Source organism: Lampris incognitus, chromosome 3 (assembly GCF_029633865.1).
Source record: "Lampris incognitus isolate fLamInc1 chromosome 3, fLamInc1.hap2, whole genome shotgun sequence".
In the NCBI taxonomy this organism is placed as follows: Eukaryota; Metazoa; Chordata; class Actinopteri; order Lampriformes; family Lampridae; genus Lampris; species Lampris incognitus.
In genome coordinates, this window is record NC_079213.1 from 24,555,206 (window position 1) to 24,580,168 (window position 24,963).

Sequence of the window (24,963 nt, forward strand, 5' to 3'; positions counted from 1 at the left end):
GCCAGTTGAGGTGGTTTGGGCATCTGATTAGGATGCCTCCTGGGTGCCTTACTTTGGAGGTTTTCCGGGCATATACCCCGGGGTAGTTATTATAACCCAGAACTCGCTGGAGGGAGTACATGTCCAATCTGGCCTGGGAACGTCTAGAGTGCCCTACTTAGCTTGCTGCCACCACAACCCGACCCCGGAGAAGCGGCTGATGATGAGATGAAATGAGAAAAACAAAGGTTTGTGAGAATATGTCTGCTCTGAACAAAGCATGTGTTTATTAGATTACAGGGCAATGGGACTTCTGTACTGTTGACTTATTTTGCCATATTTTAGTCACCATGTTAAAGTGTGGAGCAACATGTACATGAGCAACATAAAGCCACTGGTTATATCACAGAAAAGAGCAGTATGAATTAATCATAAAGTTGATTGAAGAGAAGACACTAACAGACTGTTTATCAAGTCAGGACTAAGACATTATTAGTTTTGTATGAAGTGTATACTCCTGTGTGTACACCCCTAACACTGCAGTCCTGCCATTTCCGTTTCAGTTGTTTTTCAGCACAACTAATTTCTCCATCAGTTCAGCTGTTAATCACCTTCTCTGCGGGTGATAAACCATGTCTGCAAAGGAGAAAAGATGCTCAACTGGTGCCGATGATGGTAAAGTGGTGTTGAATCTCACAAAGAGTAGCTTGATCGGTGGATATGAATCCAGTGAGTAAAGGTCCTTTCTGGGGTCCTCCAGAAAGTGAAGTGTCTCTAATTCTGCTTTGGTGTGGCTGGGCAACACTCTCTGCCCAACTGGTTCCCAGTTCCTGTTGTTGGGATTAGAAATTGTAGAGGCAAACAGGGAAAGAAGGTGGTTATGAATCCAGGGAGGGCTGCAGACTACCACATGCCTCCTCCGATACATGTCGAATTGTCAGCCACTTCTTTTCACCTGACAGTGACGAGTTTCACCAGTGGGAGACAGTGCGTGGGAGGATCACGCTATTCCCCTCAGTTCCCCACTGAAAAGGTGCCCTGACTGACCAGAGGAGACGTTAATGCAGCGACCAGGACACATACCCACATCCGGCTTCCCACCTGCGGACATGGCCAATTGTGTCTGTAGGGACGCCTGACCAAGCCGGAGTTAACATAGAGACTCGATCCGGCGATCCCAGTGTTGGTAGACAACAGAATAGACTGCCACGCTACCTGGACACCTTCCTCATTTATTTTTAATTGATGAATATTCATTTTTGATGAGTAATTCATGAAATTGCAGTTTAACATTAAGACACTCAAGTGAGAGTAGTTTACCCATACCCTGGTCAGAGAAGATGAAGAAATCGTCTTCATTCTGTTCAGCAGTGCTCGATGAGGCAGTCTCACTTTCTGACACTTCTGACACAAGGCCAAGCTTTTCAGCTGAGTGCAGAAACAGGTAATGTATCCTCTTCTTCTCTGTAGCTAGTTTGGCAGGCAACCACCTCATCTTGAAAAATGGGTGGGTTGCTGTAGTCAGGATGGCTTTATTGACCATCAGTCTTCAGCTGTAAGAAGCTACTGAATCTCAAAGTCAGCTATGGTGGCTTGCAAGATATGTGAGCAGTACCGCAGGTTTGACGCTTACAGCAAAAGAGGGTAGGTATGTATGAGCTCACCATAGTAACATGAGGTCTGACCTTGAAGGTGGTCAATTGCAATGGCAATGGGCTTGAGGACTGCAGTATTCCTCAAGGAAATCAAGCTCCAACTCTGAACGGTGGGAGTTGGCAAGGCAGGCATGATCTTAGGAAGCTTCTGCCAAAGAAATGTCACTTGACTCAATAAAGAGAATTCCACCTACAGATGCAGGGTGTCTACAGTTGCTAGTTGGTCAAGTCATTGAGTATTTCCGCATATTTTGGTCTGCCAAAAGCATTCCATGGACTCAGTACTTTGCCATGGATGAATGATTCAGCCTGAAGAGAGCTGGATTTTCTTTGCCCTTTTGGCATCAGTGGTTGAAACCAAACTCAGTGTATGAGGGGAAGAATATATTATTACAAGTGAAAGATCCTGTTCCTGTTCCTCTGAAACAATTGTGATACTGAACTTTCGAAATGTTTTTGAGAAGTTTGATGCATTGTCCTTTACAATAGCCACAGTAGTGTCAGTTGCGAGTCCATATTCTGAATGGATTTCCTCCAGTAGTTCTGCAATGTGATTATAGGTATGTGGACTGGGAAAATGTCTGCAAGCAAGAGTAGCCAATTCACTTTCTAGCGTGTCTGTTTGGATCCAATGTACAGTGACTCCCATATAACTTGTTTTTTAAATTGACCAGATATCTGCAGTGGTGCAAACATGTTGTATACACTGAAGTCTAACCTTCAAATTTGCTGTTTTATTATTAAAGTCTTCATCACTTTTCCCCCCAGTTGTCCTCCTGGACATAAATCTAGCACCTTGGCAAAGTCCCTGTACCAAGTCTATATTAACCTGACCATACCCTGGCATAGCAAACACTGTAAAATGTAATCTTTATCCTCATGAGGACTGCACAAGCTATTTCCCTGACAACTATTAAAAATGGCCACTAGAAAACACCTAAATGTAGCTATGCTAGAAATTAATTTTGTCCTGAGTTAGGGAAGCTGCTAACAATCTCGCTAATGAAGCTTCCCATATGATGTCTAACCACGACATGCCACTGTTCCAGGTTGCCTGTGACGTTAGCTGGTATGCTAACGTTACTAGCTAGTAAGTAGATTTGCCAGTTCTAGAGCACATGTGTTTGCTAATTGCTCTTTTCTTCTGTTGTATTTTAAAGTCATTCCCAAAGCTCGTCTTAGCATGCAATATCTGATCATATTTTGATTACATACTTTTTTTTATCTTAGGGAAAATTTGCACCAAACACCAAAGCAGCTTCTTTCCTCAAGCTACTGGTCAAAAGGAACACAAATGAAATACGGTTGTTCACAATGAGCGCGTTGCTGGACCCGACAGGACATCACGTGATTCATTTGCATTTAGCCAAAGACTGATTAGGCTTATTTTTGTAGTTTTTTTCTACTATTATTATTATTATCTCCCCCCCCTTTTTCCTCCCCAATTGTATCTGGCCAATTACCCCACTCTTCTGAGCCACGTTACTTCACCCCCTCAGCCGATCCGGGGAGGGCTGCAGACTACCACACGTCTCCTCCGATACATGTGGAGTCCCCAGCCGCTTCTTTTCACCTGAAAGAGAGGAGTTTCGCCAGGAGGAAGTAGCACGTGGGAGGATCACGCTTTTCCCCCCAGTTCCCCCTCCCCTCCGAACAGGCGCCCCAACCGACCAGAGGAGGTGCTAGTGCAGCGACCAGGACACATATCCACATCCGGCTTCCCACCTGCAGACATGGCCAATTGCGTCTGTAGGGATGCCCGACCAAGCCGGAGGTAACATGGGGATTCGAACCGGCGATTCCCGTGTTGTGAGGCAACGGAATAGACTGCCATGCCACCCAAACTCCTGTCTTTTTCCTACAGTTTAAATCTGGGTATAAAACTATGTCTTATTTGATAATAAAACGACATTAAATAATGTATTTTAAGTATTTCAAATACACCAATACAAGCTGTTAAAGTATTTTGTTACAAATTACATCTTATTTTTTTCTGTCGAGCAAAATACAAATTACAAAACACTCAAAAATAATTAAATACTTATTTAAAATAAATTTAATTGAAATACTGCCATTTCTATTTGGGACCGTGTTCAATATGACACATGCTGATCATGGCTGCTTAATGACAGTCTACCAGCAAGTGAAAATTATTCTGCCAAATAACAAACACGCCAAAACGATGTAAAAACGATAGTGGCTTTACAAATCTAGATAAGAGTTTGTTATACATTGCGGTTAAAATTCCCCTTCACTTTTTGTGACCTGAAAACTTTTCTACACATTTCCAGACTGGTCAGATGTGTCTCGCTGACCCTGGACTAAAGAAGGGGTTGATAATTTAAAGATCTAAACAGTGTTTTATGCAAGAGAAGGTCTTTCTTCTCTGGATGCAGGGGGCCATTCCTTTCCATTTCCAATAACACCAAGTGCTTTCACCTACTACCTCAGCACGACCTGAGGTGTTGTACATCACTGTGGCACTATATACGGAAAGGAAGAAGACTGCTCCAGTAGAGGTGGGCAGGCTGCTGCCTCGGTGGCCTCAGTAGTGAACAGTGATGGGAACAAATGTGGGAGGAGCCATTTATTTGGTAGGCAAAGTAGAGAGATAGAGAGAGATGAACAGGGGAGGGGTGGATGGAAAGCTCGCCCGTTTGTATATTTATTTTTTGTGCGTCTTTTTTGGTCAAAGCACATTAGAGTGAGAATAAGTGAGGGAGGGAGGGAGGGATGGATGGATGGATGGATGGATGGATGGATGGATGGATGGATGGATGGATAGGAAGGGAGGAAGACGGGTCTCGAGTAAGTCAGAAGGCTGGAGGTAAAATACAGTTATCGCCGCAAATATGCGGATACAGAGACATGTATTCATGGACTTCACATATTGTTTTGTGTGAAACAAAAGCACGCCTATGAGGAAGTTAAAAAAATACAAAACGTTCCCCCACTGTAATTTTAGGATGCAAAAACCATTTGGAAATAATACATTCTGTTCATATACATCCTATGAATAGATGAATAAAATATATCCCCCAAAATATGAGACTGTAGTCTGCAATTTGATGAATTTTGTCACCAGGAGGAGCCACATATCATTCCTTTATTGATTTTTCATTGATTCTGTATTGCTCTATATGACAGTGTATATAATAGTGATGAGTGTCACACAAAGTCATTATTCCCCATTTTCTTTGATTTGGTTTGATTTCTGGTGTGTCGAAGAAGTAGTAAAATAAGCAAACTATCCTCTTTTTGTAGGGGACCCGTGGAAACTTGTCAAGGACCCATGGAGGTCCCTGTCCATGACTTTGAGAACCACAGCGGACACACCATTTAAAAAATAAGAGATAAAAAGAGATAAAAATGGCTGAAAGCCCCCTTGAATTTAATCTGCACTTATTTGACCCATTTGTTATTGTCATCTCAGATTTCAAACAACACCGGCATGAAGCCAAAAGATATCTTCCTGTGCAAACAGCAGCGAGGCCAAATATAGCTATATAAAAGTGATTCAGAAACAGAAAATGGAGGAGGAGGAAGGGCGAAAAATAGATAATAACAAAAGGGACAGTGGTTATGAGCTAAACTCATCTGTGTCCTGTTGGCCATCGTGAGGTGTGAGGCCCCAGGGACACTGGTGTTCCTTGTTCCTGATACCATGACAGCTTCCTGCTTCCTTCCTACTGCTGCAAGGGGACCACAGCTCACATTCAAACTGGCACCGTCTTATATCCTGCACAACAACATGTACATTTCTTTTATAACCTGCAGCCACCCAGCACAGATGCTCTTCTCCTGCGACTTGCTTCACAGTTACAAATACTTACACCGAGGCTGTGTCCAAGTATAACGAATGTCTTCTACTGTTGGCCAATAGGCACCTTCACCTGACAAACTGGTGCCTTGCCTCAATGCCTTAACCTTGCTTTACAGTACTTTGTGAGAGAGGGACATTCTGTTATTTGCTTGCCCATTATTCCAAACCTATTCAGAAATTTGAACCAGGGACCATCTATTCATGAAGCCATTTCTCCAACCTCTAGGTTACCATTCATGCCAGTTCTTGTGGCCAACTTGGCAGTGGAAACACAGGTGGATGCTCTCATGCATCACGTACGCCTCAAGAGCCATATTCATTTTTAGTTCAGTCTTTGGTCTGGAATCCACTCAATGTGACTGAGCTGTTGTTAAAAACAAGTGATGTGGGTTTGCAGTGGTGTAGCGGTCTAAGCGTCGGCTTTGTGTCACTGCAGTTGCCCACTGGGGACCGGGGTTCGTGCCCCGGTCTCGTCAGATCCGACTATGGCCGGACTCGATGTAGCAGCAATAATTGGCAACGCTGTCTTCGGGAGGGGGGCGGAGTCGGCTTGTGTTAGTCACATGAATGCGTCTGTGTGTGTGTCGGAAAAAGCAATGGTTCGGCCTGGATTCACTTTGTCACAAAAGTGGGGAGGCGTCTCCTTCGAGACTGCCGGCCGGAGAGATGCAGTTGGCAAACACATGCAGTACGAGGGTGGGTGTTTGAACTAAAAATAGGGATCGATTGGCCACTATATTGGGAGAAAAAAGTGAAAAATCAGAAATAAATTTATTTTAAAAAAAACAACCAAAAAACAAGTGATGTGTATTGCATTTCATGAGGTAAACTCTGGATGGTCTTTTTAAAAAGATGCCGTCATCATGCTAAAAGGAAACAGTGGCTTTCAGGTATCATTTATTTAGCTATGTTGCACCAGACATTAATTGCTGGGCTGATATTGACTACTAGCCTTAACAATAAAACTAAAATACAAATTTACTGCACTTCCACTTCTGGTGTGGGAAGATGGCAGCGCGAACTTACGTTTGCGACGGCCTCACCCAGTACCATTCATGCGGTGTCTTTGTCCATGTCTGCGACTAAGTTTGTGTTTTTGTTTGATGGCTGGGAGAGCTGGTGCTGGATCGGCTGGGAGAGCTTGGTCTGCTGTGTCCTGTGGGCCCAGGGACCACAGCCCTGCGCCCGAAAAGGAAACATCGAGGGTGATCTGACAGGACACGGAAGCAGGGCAGGCTAAGCTAACTGCTAGCTCATGCAGACCGGCAGTTCTGATAACACCGAGGGCAGTCTGGAGGTGGCCTCACCTAGCGTTGATTGTGTTTTCAGTGTCATCATGTGGAGTGCGGGGAGGTGTGTCGAAGGTGTCTGGCTGGGACAGCTAGCGTTGGATTGGCTGGGGGAGCCTGGTCTGTTGTGTCCGGTGGGCCCAGAGACCACAGCCCTGCTGGAGGTGCACCCGAGGAAGAAACACTGTGGGCAGTCTGACAGGACACGGAAGCGGGGCAGGCTAAGCTAACTGCTAGCCCATGCAGACCAGCAGTTCTGACAGTCATCCTGCATTCTTTGTCTTGGACAGTGATTTTTTTTGTAGTTTGATGTGTGTTCTTGTAATTTTTGGATATATGTTTTTGTCTTTAATGTTTAATGTTTAATTGTTTCCCCCAACCCACTGCTGTGGGTTGGGGGAAACAATATTTCGTTTCATGACAAATTAAGTGTTCCTGATTCCTGAAAGGGGAATCATTTCATCCTTATATATTCATATGTAGACCTAATACCAAGCTCAGTCAACCATGTTCAGTTGGACTGTCTTTTAAATCTTTTAACTGCATATGGTTTTAACATCGTTGAGAAATATAATCCATCACAGAGGACACGGAAAGAAAGAGAAGTTGACAAACAGAGACCACATCCTAACTCAAACCCACATGTATGTGTAGAGCAGATTGTTCCTACACTGCATCCAACCACCAGGAAACCTACAGAGATTCCCTTCCGGTTCAGCATTAAAATTTCCAACTAAAGAGTTTCATGCCAAGGAGGGGAACCACCCAGCAAACAACAGATTGACAGTAACCGGGTGGCACTGACTGCAGTTTAATTCCTTCATTTAATTCAGACAAACCGGTGAGAAACTCGTGACTTGAATCCAAAAGGAGCACTTATGGTTTTGGATTTGATAACTAAAGTGTGCACTAATCATTACCGCCACCGGATAAACTCTATAAGAAGGTAAGGTGAAGCCACCGATGCTTTAACAGGCGAGTGATGCTCTACAACGCTGCTTACCTGCAAAGGTTGACGGTTGACCTCTGGCTTTGAATCGGGCTTTGCTGCAGAGTCTGTGAAAGCATGGGAGAGATGAAAAGAAGGATGGGAGGGAAGGGAAAGACGCACAGTGACAGAGCAAAGGAAAGGAATGAGGAAATGCAACAGTTCGTTGAAAAACACAGCAATGTCAATGTACATTCGAGGGTCAATGGCCCTCACAAAACCCACCTTTGACCATATAAGTCCAGATTGTCTATTATGCTAGGCACTGGGTTCGATGGGGAGGTCATAAAATGCTACACGAGAAGGCGGTATTAATAATTACTCTCTCTCTCTCTCTCAGCCACTCATGCAGGCAGAGGGATTACTGAGCTCTCTTGATGGGCTATAGCTGGTTTCACACCTGGCCATAGAAGGACCTTGAGGAAAGGAGGCTTTTACATACTGTAGACAGACACACACACACACACACACACACACACACACACACACACACACACACACACACACACACACACACACACACACACACACAACCCTTAGATGCCAAGGGCCACAACAACCATAGAAGGCAGGGGTCTACTTCCAAGGGCCCCGAGTGTGTGTGTGTGTGCGCGCGCACAGTGTTGGTACTTCAAGGGTGGCTGAGTGCCCTGTGACTTCAGGGATTACAGGGGGATAATCCACTCTCCCTCCTCTGTCAACACACACACACACACACACACACACACACACACACACACACACACACACACACACACACACACACACACACACCAACACACACATGGTGTAATTGACTCAGTAAGTCCTCTTTCACCGATAGTGATTATTATGGTGTTAGTGGTACGGCAGAACTGAACTGTAATTAGTTGTTATAAAAACCTGATGCATATGTACCGTATTGGAGACGCCTATCTTTCAAACTGCACGTTCTTCCCCGAGGATTATCCTCATTATCCTTGTATTCAGGCTATTTCAGGTCACATTCACAATACACCAGGGCGGCCCAGGGATAATACCGTACCATTGTTAACCCTTCAAAGTTGGAGCCAGGCTTACTAGACTGGACCCAGGCTAAAGTCAGGGTCAGCCCAATTAATTGGTGTGAAATCCCATTCATCCCATGCTTAAAAGCCCTATTAACTGAGGCTCATATCTTAAAAGTTCATTACGTTTGTGCCGAAATAATTTTTAACTTGGAAAATGCTAGCTGGTAAAAACATTGCCACGGCCATTGGTGGATATCTAGGAGAAAGGTGTCAGTCCTTATTTCTCATTTTTATGCTTATAGATTACCCTGGAAAAATATCTTGGGAAAAACTGATGAAAACAAACACTACTTGGGAGAAAAATCAACTAGGGGCCCAATAAGGGTTTATTGCAATGACAAACACAATTGGAAAAAAAAAAGAAAAATGGGACACGTCCAACAAAGGATCTCTCTGCTTACCTCGACAATCTTCCACGTCGCTCCACCCAGGCTGCCTCACCTCTGAATGTGTGGGCAGAGGAGTGGAGGTCTTCCTCGTTTCTCCCTTTCCTCCGGGGCTAAGCACCGTCCACTGTTCCCCCTCCTCTCCTCCGTCCCTTTCTCCTGCATTCGTCGTCGCCGCGGGCCCAGCATTGGTTTGTCCGTCCTGCGCCGCTCTATGGTTCCTCTCCGTGAGCTCACTCTTCAGGAAGTCTTGAAGGGCGAACTCCTCGTCCCAGTCCAAGCCCTCTCCGGACTAGAGGAAAGAGAGCGAGGGATGGTGGTGAGAGGTGAGCTCACCCAACTACGTCGAGAAGAAACAGCTAACATTTTTTTGCTGATGATGTCTTGAGAGCAAAGGAAATTAAGCGTGCCCGGGGATAGTCGCCGGTTCGAATGCGAGACCGGCTGGGCAGACCTGTGTGTAGTGAGTGAATGTGAAATGCTCTTCAGCGTGACTCTTATTCCCCCGCTTGCTTCAGCGGAGCTGCTTGGTGTGGTTGGGTTCAGACTGTGTGGCCTCCGAGTGTCAATACCTGTTACCATTCAGATTAACACTGGAACGACCGGGATTTCACTCCTACCTAAAACGACCACGGGCGGTCAAAATAACCGCCAGTTTCTAACCTCTATATTCTGTCAAGACAAATACCCAATTGAGATATTAATGCATTGCATATGTTAGCATGTCTGTTAGGAAACGACTGACACCAAAATTAACATTTTAACAACTTTAATACGATTTTTAAACAATATAAAATGGCCGCTGTCCAACGCCTGTAAATACACCAACGCCTCGGTGGTAGTCAGTGCGTCTGTAACTAGACATGTTGGCGATAATCAAAAATCAAGTTTATACCATTACTCTGCACTGGAGAACGCTAGTGTGATTGTAGGACAAAGCAATGAACTTCGTGAAGGAAATGATGTGACAAAACACATCATAAATAGTGACATGACGCACACGATCACGCGCAAATTACACACCATCATTCTAACTGCTCATGGTCGTTTTAGGTAGATTTTATCATAGCTTTTTTTTTGCGCAATTGATCTAAAACTCATTTTAATGCAAATGAAGACAATTTTAGGAGCATTCGGGGAGCAGCAGACCTGTACCTTTTTATTTATTTTTTGCAAAGTAATTAAACTTTGACAATCCAGAACGGTCATAATGCCCATCTTGGGCATTGTAGTGTTAAAGCAGGGCATTACTTACTCATAGAAGAGGATGCATAAGCTGTGGAGTTGCGCTGCGTAAATGAAAGTAAAAATGACTGGCCCAAATGACAGCACTGAATCATGGAGGCATTATATTGTTTATGGTGCCCAAATTAGATACAAAGCTTTTGCAGCTAGTAGGTTCTGTCCACCAGTGTACACACACACACACACACGTACACACACACACACACACGCACACACACACACACACACAGGTGCTGTCTGATGGAAATGTTTGACTGTGAGTCAGTGTATTCAGTGTTAAGTACTAGTGCGTAGGAGTGGTGCTAGCAGCTAGTTTTTTTTTCTTTTTATGTGTGGCACAAATGTCCATTTAAACCGCCAACTCACACTTCAAGTTCTCTCCATCTCCCAGATACCCCATCTGTGTTTCAGCATTTCTAACCAACTCTTTTCCCCTTGGACAGTGTTCACTAAAACTCATCTACTCCGGAAATCTCATGATCATAGCAGTATTAACAACATTCATGTCTAACTTGAGGAAAAAAGTTAAAGAAATTAAAAACGTGACTGATTTCAACTGATAATGCATAAAAGAATGTGCAGGAAACGTATGCTGTCATGTGACAAATCACATCTGTGACACTAACAGGCAGGTCGAGGGGTCACAGGTTAGGCCACTCTTAATTTGGGGATCCTCAAGTTAGATAAAAAGAGGCTAACAGATTCTTGATTTAGCCCTCACTTATTATCTCTCTCTTACCTCTTGATCTGGGTCGGGAGTCTGGCACGATGCCTCTCTACTGTCCTGGGGGTTTTTCAGCTGCTCAAGCTCCTCACACAGCTGCCGCTTCTGGTTCTCCTGCTCTTGCACCCTAAGACCACACACACACACACACACACACACAGAACACACACATTTTGATGATAGAAATGAGAACAAGTGGTTCCTTTTCTGACTTCAAGCACAAAAAGTAACTCGCACACCTCCCAGAAGATAGCATAGCGGACATACTGTACCCAATCCGCAGGCCCATGCAGTGTCCCATTTTATTGCCCAGGATGACGAGCGCCAGTTCTCCCACTGGCCCGGTTCTCTTCTCTCTTGTATCCAAAATCCAGTCACAGGCCTGAGCTCTGATCTCAGGCCAAACACCAGTGTCTCCACCAGTGTCTGTGCTGCACTACAACCCAGCTTCTACTCTTGCACACCCGAATGAGTCTCTTGCAGAGAGCCACAGGCAGAGCTGCTCCCTAGATGAAGTTGTGCCCTTTATTCCTCTCAAGAATTAATGAAATTAGCAAACTTTTTTCCCTCTAACTAACAACTTCTAGATATTAGTCATGGGTAACTCATTGCAGTTAAAATTGTTGATTTCCAGTAGCAGACTATAGCCAGGTGCCAGAGAGGAGCGAGCCTTTTCATTAACTATTTTGTCGCATTAAAGGAGAATAAACCTGAGCTGGGTGGCTCTCCCTGCTTGGTCTGACGGCAGAGCACACTACGCGGTGTTATATATCTGTGGAGAACCTCTAATAACACACACACACACACACACACAGGAGTCCAGAGTTGGCCTGGACTTAAACTCAGTGAGGCGGGGCCTATCAGGTCAATGAGGTCAGTGTGATTGACAGGCCTTCTTCCTCTGAGTTCTGCTGACCGGCCAGCTGAGACTGGCCACTGGAACCCAGGAGTTTTTATAATGGGGTCAATTAGGGTGGGCAAAGAGTCTCAAAGTGAGGACTCTCAAAAGGCCTTAGTTGATACAAGCACATCAGCAAAATTTCACACTGGCGCTCACTGGCGCTCGCTCGCTCTCTCATATATATATATATAACACTAGGTTTTCCTCAATTGGAAGTTCCTGCTCCCACATAGCTTTCCCTCAGCTGTCCTGTTCATAGCTGACACCCACAATTACCCACTTCAGTGATCGCCAACTTGAGTTTTTTCAGATCTTACTGCTTGAAATGCCACATACTGCAGATTTGCCGGAAAGTGTACGTACACATGCACACACACGCTAACGCTATACACACATACACGCATGTACAAAGACCTGCTCACCTAACCGATAGGTGAAGGATGTCAGTGCGAGACCTCCTCATGTTGCTTGCCATCTTGATCAGCTCTTTCTCCAGGGAGTCTGTGTACTGAGCCAGCTGGTCTAGGCCGAGGGCCCAGTCGGCCCTCCTGGCGTCCAGCTCAGCCTGCACCGTCTGTGGGGACACAGGAACCGCGAGGTCAGCCTCTCCGTTGGCTGAAAATGCTGCGGGTCATTGCACAGCCTGAATAGTTGGGTGTCTTTTTGTGCTTCCACTGAAGTCTGTCACCTAGAGCGCTACCGAATCTTTCAGTTTCAACCATCTGATACGAAGAATAATCAACAGAGGGCTGGGTCAAGTACCAGTACAACTGCCTCTCAACTAATGATCTCCGTCTCATTGGGAATGTTTGCTGCTGTATGGCAGTACGTGACTAATGAATGCAGAATGGTAACAATGCAAGAGGAGGAGGAGGAGGAGAGAGAGAGCGCGAGTGAGAGAGAGAGAGAGAGAGAGAGAGATTCACGCTACAACACACCAACTGAAGCACTGCTTGGATGAGGCCTGCTGGAGAGTTATATAAGGAACAGATAAAGAGAGGGCAGAGAAAAGAAGTGGGAGAGAGAAAGAGGGAGAGATAAAAAGTAGCAGTGAAAAGAAATGGGAGGACAGTGAGAAATAAAGAACACAAGAAAGACAGCATGTGCACAAGAGAGAGAAACAGATCCTCACATAACCCTGTGATCCATAGAAAAACTGTTATGGACAGTGTGTGTGTGTCACCTCAAGTCTAGCACCAGCCCGGGCCTCTGGCATCTCATGGTTGTCTATAAGGTCCATGACTTTTGACATCAGAGAGACTGCTTCTTCTCTAAAATCCCTTTTCTGTGAGGAGAGGAGGGGGACAAGCTTTGTTAAGATGAAAACATTCCCAAGAAAAAGAACCGGAAAGACGTCTATAAACACAAAACACAAACACAAAATAGCAATATTTGAGCACAATTCATTCGCAAAACTAATGACAATTCCATTTCAAATGTACAAACCTCAAATGATAGCCCAACTGATGTCCTCCTGTCTGTGTTAGCTAAACTGCCTCATCGTCAAAAGGAGGATTGGCCTAGCATTATGCTTATAAACAGTCGTTCAGAAGCAACAGGCTTGGCTTGGCGAGAGCAAGCAGTAGCATCTTGAATGGAAAAAAGCATCTGACCAATCACCCACACACAGAAAGATAGACCTTACCAGTTTCTCCAGGAGGCTCTTGAACTCCAGAGCCATGTCTTCAGGACTGGGCCCCTGCAGCAGGAGCAGCACCTCCCTGTCCAGGGTCTCATCTAGCGAGGAGACTTGGGTCATTGTGGAGGGCAAATGGTTTACTGCCTAGAGAAGGTAAAAGGATATGAGAGAGAAGGTAATGTGGATATGATGACCAAGCAGGTAAGGACATTCATTGCTCATTTCACTCAGCTTAAACAGTCTGATAAGCTCTAAAAATGATCTCACTTTAAATTAATGCAGCATTTAACACCAGGGAATGACAGCATTTAAGTTATATCACCATATTATGATAACCAAAAACCAAGAAGCCATCTAGTATCATATCACAATACTGATATATCAAAATAAAGCCCAGCTCTAAATGCAATGCTGCACATATCTACAGGCTAACCCCCTTTGGTCAAAGCTATATATTCATGTCTTTCCTTCACAGCTCATTAAACACCATGGCTTGTGTTCCATGGCTCCAGGATGAAAGGGTCCACCCCCCGCCTTTTTCTCCCCAACAGGCACCCCGACTGACCAGAGGAGGTGCTAGTGCAGCGACCAGGACACATACACACATCCAGCTTCCCACCCGCAGACACGGCCAATTGTGCCTGTAGGGACGCCTGACCAAGCCGGAGGTAATACGGGGATTCGAACCAGCGATCCCCGTGTTGGTAGGCAACGGAATAGACCGCTACATTACCCAGACGCCCCAGAACAAATGGTTTTGACTGCATTTGGTGGATGAGCACATGACTACCTAAACACACAAAGCTTGGCAAATGTGGGTTTGTGATTTTGAAGCCAACTACCTACACCCATAACTTCCCTTACTTGGCACGTTTTCAACGAAGAGACGAGCACAAGCTGACACGAAATATTCTGGAGAGGAGAAATATAATGTAAAATATATACTAAATACAATAAATTTTCTGGTGCCCTGAATTTCTCAAGGTGCCCCCCCTCAGCAAAAAATGTATTTTCTCCAATTCTACAAAGAACAGTTGATCCCTCTCAACCATACAGGTGAATTTGGGGGATGAGGTGATTTCCAACCCATCAAGATTCTCCTACATGCCAAAACGGTCGAGAAAGCAATTATGTTTTTGTATTTTTTTTTTTAAGTTTTATCTTTTTCATCCAGGCATTAGGTTGGAGATTTACATCGAGGGACTCTGATAAGACTTTGAATATTGTATCCCACTAGTTTGTCAATTGTGGGCATAACCAAAATGTGTGTAGGATCTTCTGATGAACTGTGACATCTATTGCAGCTGTCTACTACATTTGAAGGAATTTTGGAAAGTTTGGATGTAGAGCAGTGCAGGGGATGCAGTACCTTAAATTGCATATCTAACCATGTACACAATGGACTTGCATTAACGCTAATTAGGGCCTGGTTCCAAATTGAATTGGGCATGCTCACGTCAAGGTCTTTTTCCCAATCCACTGTGACTTTAACAATGTTAGTCTCAGCAACTGAGTTGATAATTTTTTTTTTTTTTTTTGATTTGCCCCCTTTTTCTCCACAGTCGTACCTGTCCAATTACTCTTCCAAGTCACCCCTGTCACTGCTCCACCCCTCTGCCAATTTCGGGAGGGCTGCAGACTACCACATGCCTCCTCTGATACACGTGGAGTCGCCAGCCGCTTCTTTTCACCTGACAGTGAGGAGTTTCACCAGGGGGATGTAGCACATGGGAAGATCACGCTATTCTCCCCAGTTCCCCATCTCCCCTGAACAAGCACCCCAACCAACCAGAGGCGGCGCTAGTGTAGCGACCAGGACAAACACTCACATCCAGCTTCCCACCCACAGACACGGCCAATTGTGTCTGTAGGGAAGCCTGACCAAGCCGGAGGTAACACGGGGATTCCACTCCCCTCCCCATTACATTCAACAGTTGACTCCAAGTATTTAAACTCATCCACCTTCGTCACCTCTACTCCTTGCAGCCTCACCATTCCATTGTCCTCCCTCTCATTCACGCATATGTATTCCATCTTGCTCCTAATGACTTTCATTCCTCTTCTCTCCAGTGCATACCTCCACCTCTCCAGGTTCTCCTCAGCCTGCAACCTACTCCAACTACAGATCCCAATGTCATCTGTGAACATCATCGTCCACAGAGACTCCTGCCTGATCTCTTCCATCAACCTGTCCATTACCATTGCAAATAAGAAAGGGCTCAGAGCCGATCCTTGATGTAATGCCACCTCCACCTTGAACCCATCTGTCATTCCAACCACACACCTCACCATTGTCACACTTCCCTCATACATATCCTGCACCACTCCTACATACTTCTTTGCCACCCCCGACCTCCTCATACAATACCACACCTCCTCTCTCAGCACCCTGTCATATGCTTTCTCTAAATCCACACAGACACAATATAACTCCTTCTGACCTTCTCCATACTTCTCCATCCACACTCTCAAAGTAAACATCATATCTGCAGTGCTCTTTCCTGGCATGAAACCATACTGCTGCTGATCATCACCTCTCCTCTTAACCTAGCTTCCACTCCTCTTTCCCATACCTTCATGCTGTGGCTGATCAACATTATACCTCTGTAAGGGCAAGAAGCAAGAACGAATGTTGAAAATGAATCCAATGAGAGAGCGGACCAAAGAGGGAAGAAGTCAAAATGACACTGAGAAACTTGTAAATTAGTGCTAACAAAAAAGGAGGGCAGGGTGACCGCAAAAGTGACCGATGAGAGAGACACCACAAGACTGGCAGACAGAGAGATGGAATGAATACGAGGAAGAGAAATAATGAGTGAGAGACCACAAGAGTTGGTGTTTTTCTTTTCTTAATCTTCTCAACAAGAGAGAAAAATCAGTCACACACACACACACACACACACACACACACACACACACACACACACACACACACACACACACACACACACACACACACACACACACACACACACACACACACACACACACAGCGTGATAAAGTGAGTGAGAGAGAAGCTGAAGAAGAAGGCTGACCTCCAGTGGTGACTGCTGTGCCAGAGCCAACTCCGTTTGCAGAGATCCTGAGCTGGACTGGTTCAGCTGGTAGGCCCCGGACAGCGACAGAGAGGCCCTGCAGGAGACAGGGGGGAAAAGGAGGAGAGAGGAAAACGGGGACAGAGGACGGCGAAGAGAAATGGCCGGAGGGAGGAAAGGTAAAAAAGGGAGAGGGGACATGCAAAGATGAAAATAGATGAAGGGGAGAGAAGGTTAATGGGATAGGACAGAAAGGGGGAGGGGGGGCATAGAGAAAGAAAGTCTGAGAGGGAAACCCAAAAATAAAAGTCATTCCTCTCAATGGGATAATTTATCAGGAATTATACAATTCACAGAGAAATCAAATGATTCCTTAATTTGCTGGGGACTCTGAAAACCCCCTGAAAGACCTTTCGGGGGTCTCTTGAACTTTACTTTGAGAACTGCTGCCACAGTTCAGTGCAAAGAGACAAAACACATGTACAAACACACATCCATCCATCCATTATCCAAACTGCTTATCCTGCTCTCAGGGTCACAGGGATGCTGGTGGGGAGATGCCCTGGACAGGCCACCACGCCATCACAGGGCCAACACACACACACACACACACACACACACACACACACACACACACACACACACGTTGCATACAATTACACAGGACAGTGAAAAATAACCCATAGGTTGTTTAATTCATGGCAATAAAGGCATAATGGATGCTTATGATGAAAGAGGCAGCTTTCGCCAGCTGAATGGGGAGCGTCAGGTATCATGGGGAGTTTGCATCACAGCTGATAAAATTGAAAATGGACTTTGTCAAACTGCAGAATGTTTTGAGTTTTTAAGCCCACATGGGTTTCAAAGTATAAAGTCCAGAGCTGCTCCTTAGAGAATAGATCTGGTTAGAGTGATTGGGGGTGGGGACCACCACGGACCCTTTGTGAAACGGGGGTGCATTAACTGAACCAGACCTGGCAATACAGAAAACTACATATGCACATTACAACACAAAAACCTTCTGTAGGTCTGCAAAATGATAGAATGGCTTCAGTTTACACCCATTCCCATCAGAAACACAATCATGTTTATCGGCCATGTAGGTTTGCACATACACGGAATTTGACTCCGGTTTCGTGGCTCTCTCAGTGTACTTAACATAGAATAACGACACTACAACACGACAATCTTCAGATATATACTCAAGAATTGACTCATACAGGCGAAATAAAGAGGTGATAAAGTGCAACGGTGCAGAGAATCTATCACCCATGCTGAAATAGATGTTAGCAGGTTACTTACATACATGTCTGAGGCAGATGGACATGACACAGCGTACCAGTACACGTACAATGTACAGTACAGTATATATACAGAATGGTTGGATTTATTAAGTGTTAAGCGTTCATTTGAATGACAGCCCGTGGAAAGAAACTGTTTTTATATTTGGTTGTTTTGGGGTTGGGTTTTTTTCCTCCGTTTTTCCTCCCCAATTGTACCCGGCCAATTCCCCCCCTCTTCTGAGCCATCCCAGTTGCTGCTCCACCCGCTCTGCCGATCTGGGGAGGGCTGCAGACTACCACGTCTCCTCCGATACACGTGGGGTCACCAGCCGCTTCTTCTCACCTGAGGAGTTTTGCCAGAGAGATGTAGCGCGTCGCATGGGAGGATCACGCTATTCCCTCCAGTTCTCCCTTCCCATCAAAGAGGTGCCCCAACCGACCAGAGGAGGCACTAGTGCAGCAACCAGGACACAAACCCACATCCGGCTTCCCACCCACAGACACGGCCAATTGTGTCTGTAGGGATGCCCGACCAAGCCGGAGGTTACACGGGGATTCGAACTAGCGATCCCCATGTTGGTAGGCAACGGAATAGACTTCTATGCTACCCGGACGTTTTAGGGTTTTAATTGTCTGTGTTTTAAGTTTTTGGTTAAGGGTAAGCGTCCGTGTTCATAGTACAAGCTAATAGCAAATATGAACCGTTGATTGAGGTCGTCCTTCATAAACATTCTAGCAGAAAAAGTGACTCTCAGTGGTCTACTCACCCGGCCATGTTAGGGTCCATCATGTGCATCTGGCTCTCTAGCTTGGCCTTGTCGGCTCTTAGCCGCTGAAACAAATAAGCAGATACCATGAAACCTAATCTGCCTACCATTAGCATTTAAGGGACCAGAATCCCACAAATGGATTTAGTATTGACTTTCAACTTGTCTCAATGGAAATATTCAGTAATAATTTTTTCTTATTTTGGAAGAGTAACATCCTAATTTGTGTATGACAAACCTAATTTTGCTTACTTTTTTAAGTCATTCGTTCACTAGTTCAGGAAATTCATTACACTTTGTCGCTTTGAAAAGTCACTTATGGACAGCATGACCTGCATGCATGGTCTAAAGGCAATGGGTGGTGATGAGGCGGATGTCCGTTTTCATTCCCAGTCAGACTTTACGCTCCACAAAAGAAAATGTCACGAGCTTGGATAACGTCCAGCACTTCAATACAGCAGCAGCTAGGATTACACATTTGTTACTGTTATAATAGTTATTGCTGTAATTACTATTGGAGTGCTGAGTTGTCAAAACGTCATCTCATCTCATCATCAGCCGCTTCTCCGGGGTCGGGTCGCAGCAAGCCAAGTAGGGCACTCCAGACATCCCTCTCCCCAGCAACAACCTCCAGCTCCTCCTGGGGGATCCCAAGGTGTTCCCAGGCCACATTGAACATGTAGTCCCTCCAGCGAGTTCTGGGTCTACCCCGGGGTCTCCTCCCAGTTGGACATGCCCAGAAAACCTCCAAAGGAAGTTGCCCAGGAGGCATCCTTATCAGATGCCCAAACCACCTCATCTGGCTCCTTTGAAGGAGCCATGGCTCTACCCCGAGCTCCCTCCGGATGTCCGAGCTCCTCACCCTATCTTTAAGGCTGAGCCCAGACACCCTACGGAGGAAACTGATTTCAGCCTCTCGTATCCGTGATCTCCCCCTTTCGGTCACTACCCAAAGCTCAGGCTCATAGGTGAGGGTCGGGAACGAAGATAGACTGGTACACTGAGAGCTTTGCCTTCTGGCTCAGCTCCCTCTTCACCACAACGGTCCGGTACAACATCCACATTACTGCTGATCAGCAGTTGTCAAAACTCATTTGTGCAAACAGCTGCTTTTTGACTCATTTGCCAAAAGACTGAGCAAAATAGATGTCTGCCATTTTGGAAGAGCACCATTCAATTCAAATGTCACTCATGAAGCCGTGGGATGTTATATTTATGGTAGTTTGTATCTGTTAACCAATTTAGAGATCAAACACCTCCATTTCAAAACACAACACATCACATCCCTTTCGGGTAGAAAAAAATTGCGCAGAATACAACCATTAAGGTGATAAAAATTCAACCTGAAATTAGCCGTTCCAAAAAATAGAAAAGGATGTAATTAAGATAGAAAAACAGATTCTATTTTCGACACGCTATACTTTAAAAAGTGCCATACCATTTGTTTAAGTGTTATCTAATATTCTGTGAGAACAACAGTTATTTAACCCCACATGTTATAATAATAATAATACATTTTATTAGTGGGCGACTTTCAGTTGGACCCCTGTTTAGAGCGAAACTCATTGCCTGTTGGTCCTTTTATTGCTCAGAGAAATGAGCCAAATGTTTTCTGGACTGGCTGCTAAATGGCCACCACATCCAGTATAGGCCCCAGTCACATCTCCTCTCCGCATGTTTAAGTGTGTCGGATAATCACCTCTGTGACGGAGGAGTATTCCTCCACCGCCAACTTCAGCTCCTCCATCTGTCTGCTCTTCTGTGGAGGGAGATGGACAACATGTCATATTTGAATGGTACAGAGACAAGGACTTAATGAGGCATTTACAGGGCTATTAATTACATTAATCAATATTTTCTTAAATCTAATAAGAAATCTACTAGAATAATATTTTGTTATTATACCAAATTCTGATATATATATATAGATATTTTTTTATTTTCCCACATTTTTCTCCACAATTGTACTTGGCCAATTACCCTATTTTCCAAGCCATCCCGGTCACTGTTCCACCCCCTCTGCCGATCCAGGGAGGGCTGCAGATTACCACGTCTCCTCCGACACATGTGGAGTCGCCAGCCTCTTCTTTTCACCTGACAGTGAGGAGTTTCACCAGGTGGACGTAGCGTGTGGGAGATCACGCTATTCCCCCCAGTTCCCCCTGCCCCCGACTGACCAGAGGAGGCGCTAGTGCAGCGACCAGGATACATACCCACATCCGGCTTCCCATCTGCAGACATGGCCAATTGTGTCTGTAGGGACGCCCGACCAAGCCGGAGGTAACACGGGGATTCGAACCGCCAAGCCACGTGTTGGTAGGCAACGGAATAGACTGCTACACTACCTGGACGCCCCCAAATTCTGATTTTAGAGGCTTCCATTTTGGGCCCAGTGCATCAGATTGCATGCCATTAGCCATCACCCTGACCTCATGGACACTTAGCATCACTTTTGTTTGACTGAAGAAATATGGCGAGTGTTTTCCACCAAGGGATCAACATGGGAAATGCTGTCAATAAATAACATCAATACAGGGGCCTTCCAACTTTAACCATGATTTGACCGGACATGACATACTACGGTGTTCCATGTGGTCCATATAAAACTAGAGGAACAGTGTATTTTGTGGATTTGAAGCAACAGGTGATGGACTTATAGAGCACTTCAAACAGGTTTGTCAAAGTGGTTGATAGCAAAGCAAAAAGACAGAATTACCTGAGATGAGGTAAATCAAAAGCAGTAATATCAGGACAAGGTGCTAACCTCGAGTATCAAACCGTCCTTTTTACTTATGATGGCATCAAATGAGTGGCTCTCAACCTGAATAAAGGAGACAGACAAGACAGGATTGCTACACAACAGAGCAGTCTGCTGCCCACATCATACAATCTATACTGTGTAGAGCAAACATAAACATGATTTTAATCCCAAACAGCAGAAATACAATAACCCCACAGGCACTGTACGCAGGGTTGGATTGCAACAGGATACAAGTAAGGGTGCTATGTGTTAAAATATAGAAATGAAGTATCTCTAGTTAGCCCACCAGTCTTCAGTTTATGGCTACTTTATAAATTTTGAGGGGAATATTTTTACAATACTTCCCTCTGCAGCTGCAATTTGCAATGATAAAATAGATGAAAAAAATCTAATTTGTCACAACAGATGAACTCTATCCATTGTACTTGATGCAGTTTGCATGTGTGTGTGTGTGTGTGTGTGTGTGTGTGTGTGTGTGTGTGTGTGTGTGTGTGCTGCTCAAGTGTGTACATTTGTGTTCCATTGTTGTAGCCTATTTCTCATTCATGCAACATAATATCAAGGTGAGGTCAAGTGAAAAATGAGTTTTTGGCTTGTTGGCTTTTTTTCCAGACTTCTGATTGGCTAATAATGTGGTTTTGAGATTAGGGTTATATCGCCACCTGTTGGATTGGCATGCTCTGGAAAGCGCATTCATTGTGTTGAGTAGCATGTGTTTTTGCATTTTCATTTGGACAGAGATTTTTTTAATTTTTTTTTTTTAAACAGTGCTTGTGTGGACAGAATTTTTAAGAATGAAGGAGGAAAACCCCCATTTTCAAAAATACCTGCTTACGTGTGGACTAGGCATAAATGTAATCTGAATAAATTACTCTTTTTGGGTATTGTAACTAAATGTTACCGATTACATTTAGGCCAGTCTATTCAGGTAGTGAATTTGCAGTGGTGTAGTGGAAGGTACATGGATTATAGCCAACCCTTTCTGTCAATTTACAGTATAATCACCCATCAGCAAAATAACCATTGAAATATATAGGAAAGTATACCCACTTTCTCCTCAGTGATCTACCCATCTAGGTTGCAGTATGCCTACCGCGTCAATGAGAAAGAGAGAGACAGAGATAGAGTGTGATACAGAGAGCGAGCAAGAGACAGAGAGAGCGAGAGAGAATGAGAGCGAGAGAGAGAGAGAGAGATAGACCACCTGAAGCTCCGCGTTAATGTTACATAGTTCAACGATCCTTCTCTGAAGCTCATCCACCTCCATGGCGGCCTTGAAGTTCTGGGAAATGGGCAGAGGAGTGAAGACCAGATATCATTTAAAAAAATAAAAACACAAACAAAACAAATAACAGCACCATCCGTTTCACAAATCTATAAAAAGAATGAGACGGTGGTCTACTATACTGGCCCCTTTGAGATATGACTGTATAGTACCTCCTCCTGGAGAGTAGCAATCTGGGCAGTGAGACTCTGGTTTTCTCTTTCCTATAACAAGGACAAATAAATACACACACAATAAAACAAAAAGTCCTCAAGGTCCAGCCATTAAACTTACAATTCACATACTATATTCTCCAAGAGTTTGACTTGTGCAGTGTAAATGCCAAACAATTTTTTGTACAACTTCCTTACCACGAAAGGTCCCTATGCAGACATTTTACTCAAAACTCAAGAAGCCGCCATTAACTCTTGCGTATTCTTTAAAAGCTTTGTATTAAAATACTGCAATGATCGACTTGATAAGATTTTATTGAGTCCTTGCTATTAACTTCTGCTGAAGTCAAGACCAAGGACCTACGTTTGTCGGTTTGCACAGAACTGTTTTTAAATAGTTTACTACAGGAACTAAGATGACTGAACTCTATGAGAATGTGAAGTCTGGAATATGAGTCTCACTTCAAATGTTCAAAAATAAACCATGACCTAGGAACAGTATTTGTTAAAGATTTCAGAACAGAGGTGTAGGCATCTAGTAATATTATAAAAACAGGGTCCTACCAGAATAAGAAAAAGCACACAATTTTCAACAATAAATTTTCAACAATAAATAGAAAGATTACTTTTACAGGCCAGCACCCTTCCTCGCAGCTAAGAAGCTTCATTCAGATTTAGTGTTGTCAAGTCTGAGTCGTGCCTTCGGTGGACAGTATTTGTATGACTGGTCATGTGCCGGCTGGCTGACTGACCATGTGTTTACTGTATGAGGCGGCGCGGGCCCTATCCTCCTCGATGCAGCTCAGAGTCACCTTCATCTCCTCCACCTCCTCCTTCAACAGCCTCTCCTTCTGAGCCAGTTGTTGGCTACTGTGTCAGGAGAGGAAACGTCAGTGCACAAATGTGTGAGGTATGTGTGTAAATGTATACAACTGGGTTTGTATGTGTGTGGCTGTCATCTCCAGTCACGTGAGCACCTGATTGCAAATGTGTGTGTGTGCACTTAAATTTGTGACCCTTCTTGCATGTGTCCATTTGCCCAAGTGTGTGTATGCATGTGTATATGCTCATCTATGTCTGAGTACGTGATGTCTACATCTATGTGCGTGTGTGGTGGTGGTGGTGGTGAGGGGGGGTAGAAGTGCGTGTCATACACTCTGGCCTGGTTGCAGAGCTCCTCGTTTTCCTCTGCCAGTTTCTGGTTGCTGTCTTCCATGGCCTCCACCACCTGCTTCAGCCCCCTCACCTCCTCCTGCAGCCTCTGGTTACTCATCCGGAGGTCAGTCACACAGTACACCAGCTCTGATGTCTCCCTGGCAAGAACACACAAAAGCACGCAAGCACAACACAAACATCATATGCAGGGTGTGTGTGGGTAAGATGCTCACACACATACAAAAAAAACGACAACAACCACCCAATCTTGCAGATCAAGGACACTCGTGGGTGAATGTTTATACAACTTACAGATCTACTCTAGAAGCCTCTCCTCCAATGGCCTCTAGACTGCCTGAGGTCACGTTCAGCAACATGGACCGCTTTGCTGCAACACACAAATACACATTCAGACCAACACACACAGCAATACATCAAACTCGGTCAATAATATCATCGCCACTGTCAACACCAAACACATGCATGTTCAAAAGGAAGACGTGAACAAGAAGTATCACTTAGTGTGTGTGTGTTGCGGGGGGGGCACTGTATGCATGTGCTTGCTAACCTGACAGGCTGTCTCGGAGTTTGACCGAGTCGTGGGTCAGGTCACTGGCTGGCTCCTCCCTGTGATAAAACAGAGATGACAGAGCAAGACATGTCATCACCGCTTGTTCTCTCAGGGCCTGCGTCTCTCCAGGACCGTGATTGTGGGGCAACATATTTTCTGGCTCCCATCTATTGCTACTCAACTCCTGAAAACCCATTTGAAATTCAAGGCTAATTTGCTAAAACTGAAGTATTTAACTGAAGTTTTTCTCCCCAATGGACCTATTGCTCAGTCCC

At 44.8% G+C, this 24,963-nt stretch overlaps 1 protein-coding gene across 1 annotated transcript in view; it reads right to left on the bottom strand.

The window, feature by feature from the left end:
- lrmp (lymphoid-restricted membrane protein) overlaps positions 1-24,963 on the bottom strand; it is a 65,965-nt gene that overhangs the window by 24,002 nt on the left and 17,000 nt on the right. Inside the window, exons 4-19 of the mRNA XM_056276693.1 lie at positions 24,686-24,744; positions 24,430-24,505; positions 24,117-24,275; positions 23,715-23,832; positions 22,963-23,013; positions 22,730-22,807; positions 21,529-21,585; positions 20,464-20,523; positions 18,765-18,829; positions 16,715-16,811; positions 13,685-13,822; positions 13,223-13,324; positions 12,462-12,613; positions 11,154-11,265; positions 9,185-9,461; positions 7,750-7,802 (exon numbers count right to left, since the gene is read on the bottom strand). Coding sequence (XP_056132668.1) covers positions 7,750-7,802; positions 9,185-9,461; positions 11,154-11,265; positions 12,462-12,613; positions 13,223-13,324; positions 13,685-13,822; positions 16,715-16,811; positions 18,765-18,829; positions 20,464-20,523; positions 21,529-21,585; positions 22,730-22,807; positions 22,963-23,013; positions 23,715-23,832; positions 24,117-24,275; positions 24,430-24,505; positions 24,686-24,744 — 1,654 coding nt within the window. The remainder of the gene's footprint in view (positions 1-7,749; positions 7,803-9,184; positions 9,462-11,153; positions 11,266-12,461; positions 12,614-13,222; positions 13,325-13,684; positions 13,823-16,714; positions 16,812-18,764; positions 18,830-20,463; positions 20,524-21,528; positions 21,586-22,729; positions 22,808-22,962; positions 23,014-23,714; positions 23,833-24,116; positions 24,276-24,429; positions 24,506-24,685; positions 24,745-24,963) is intronic.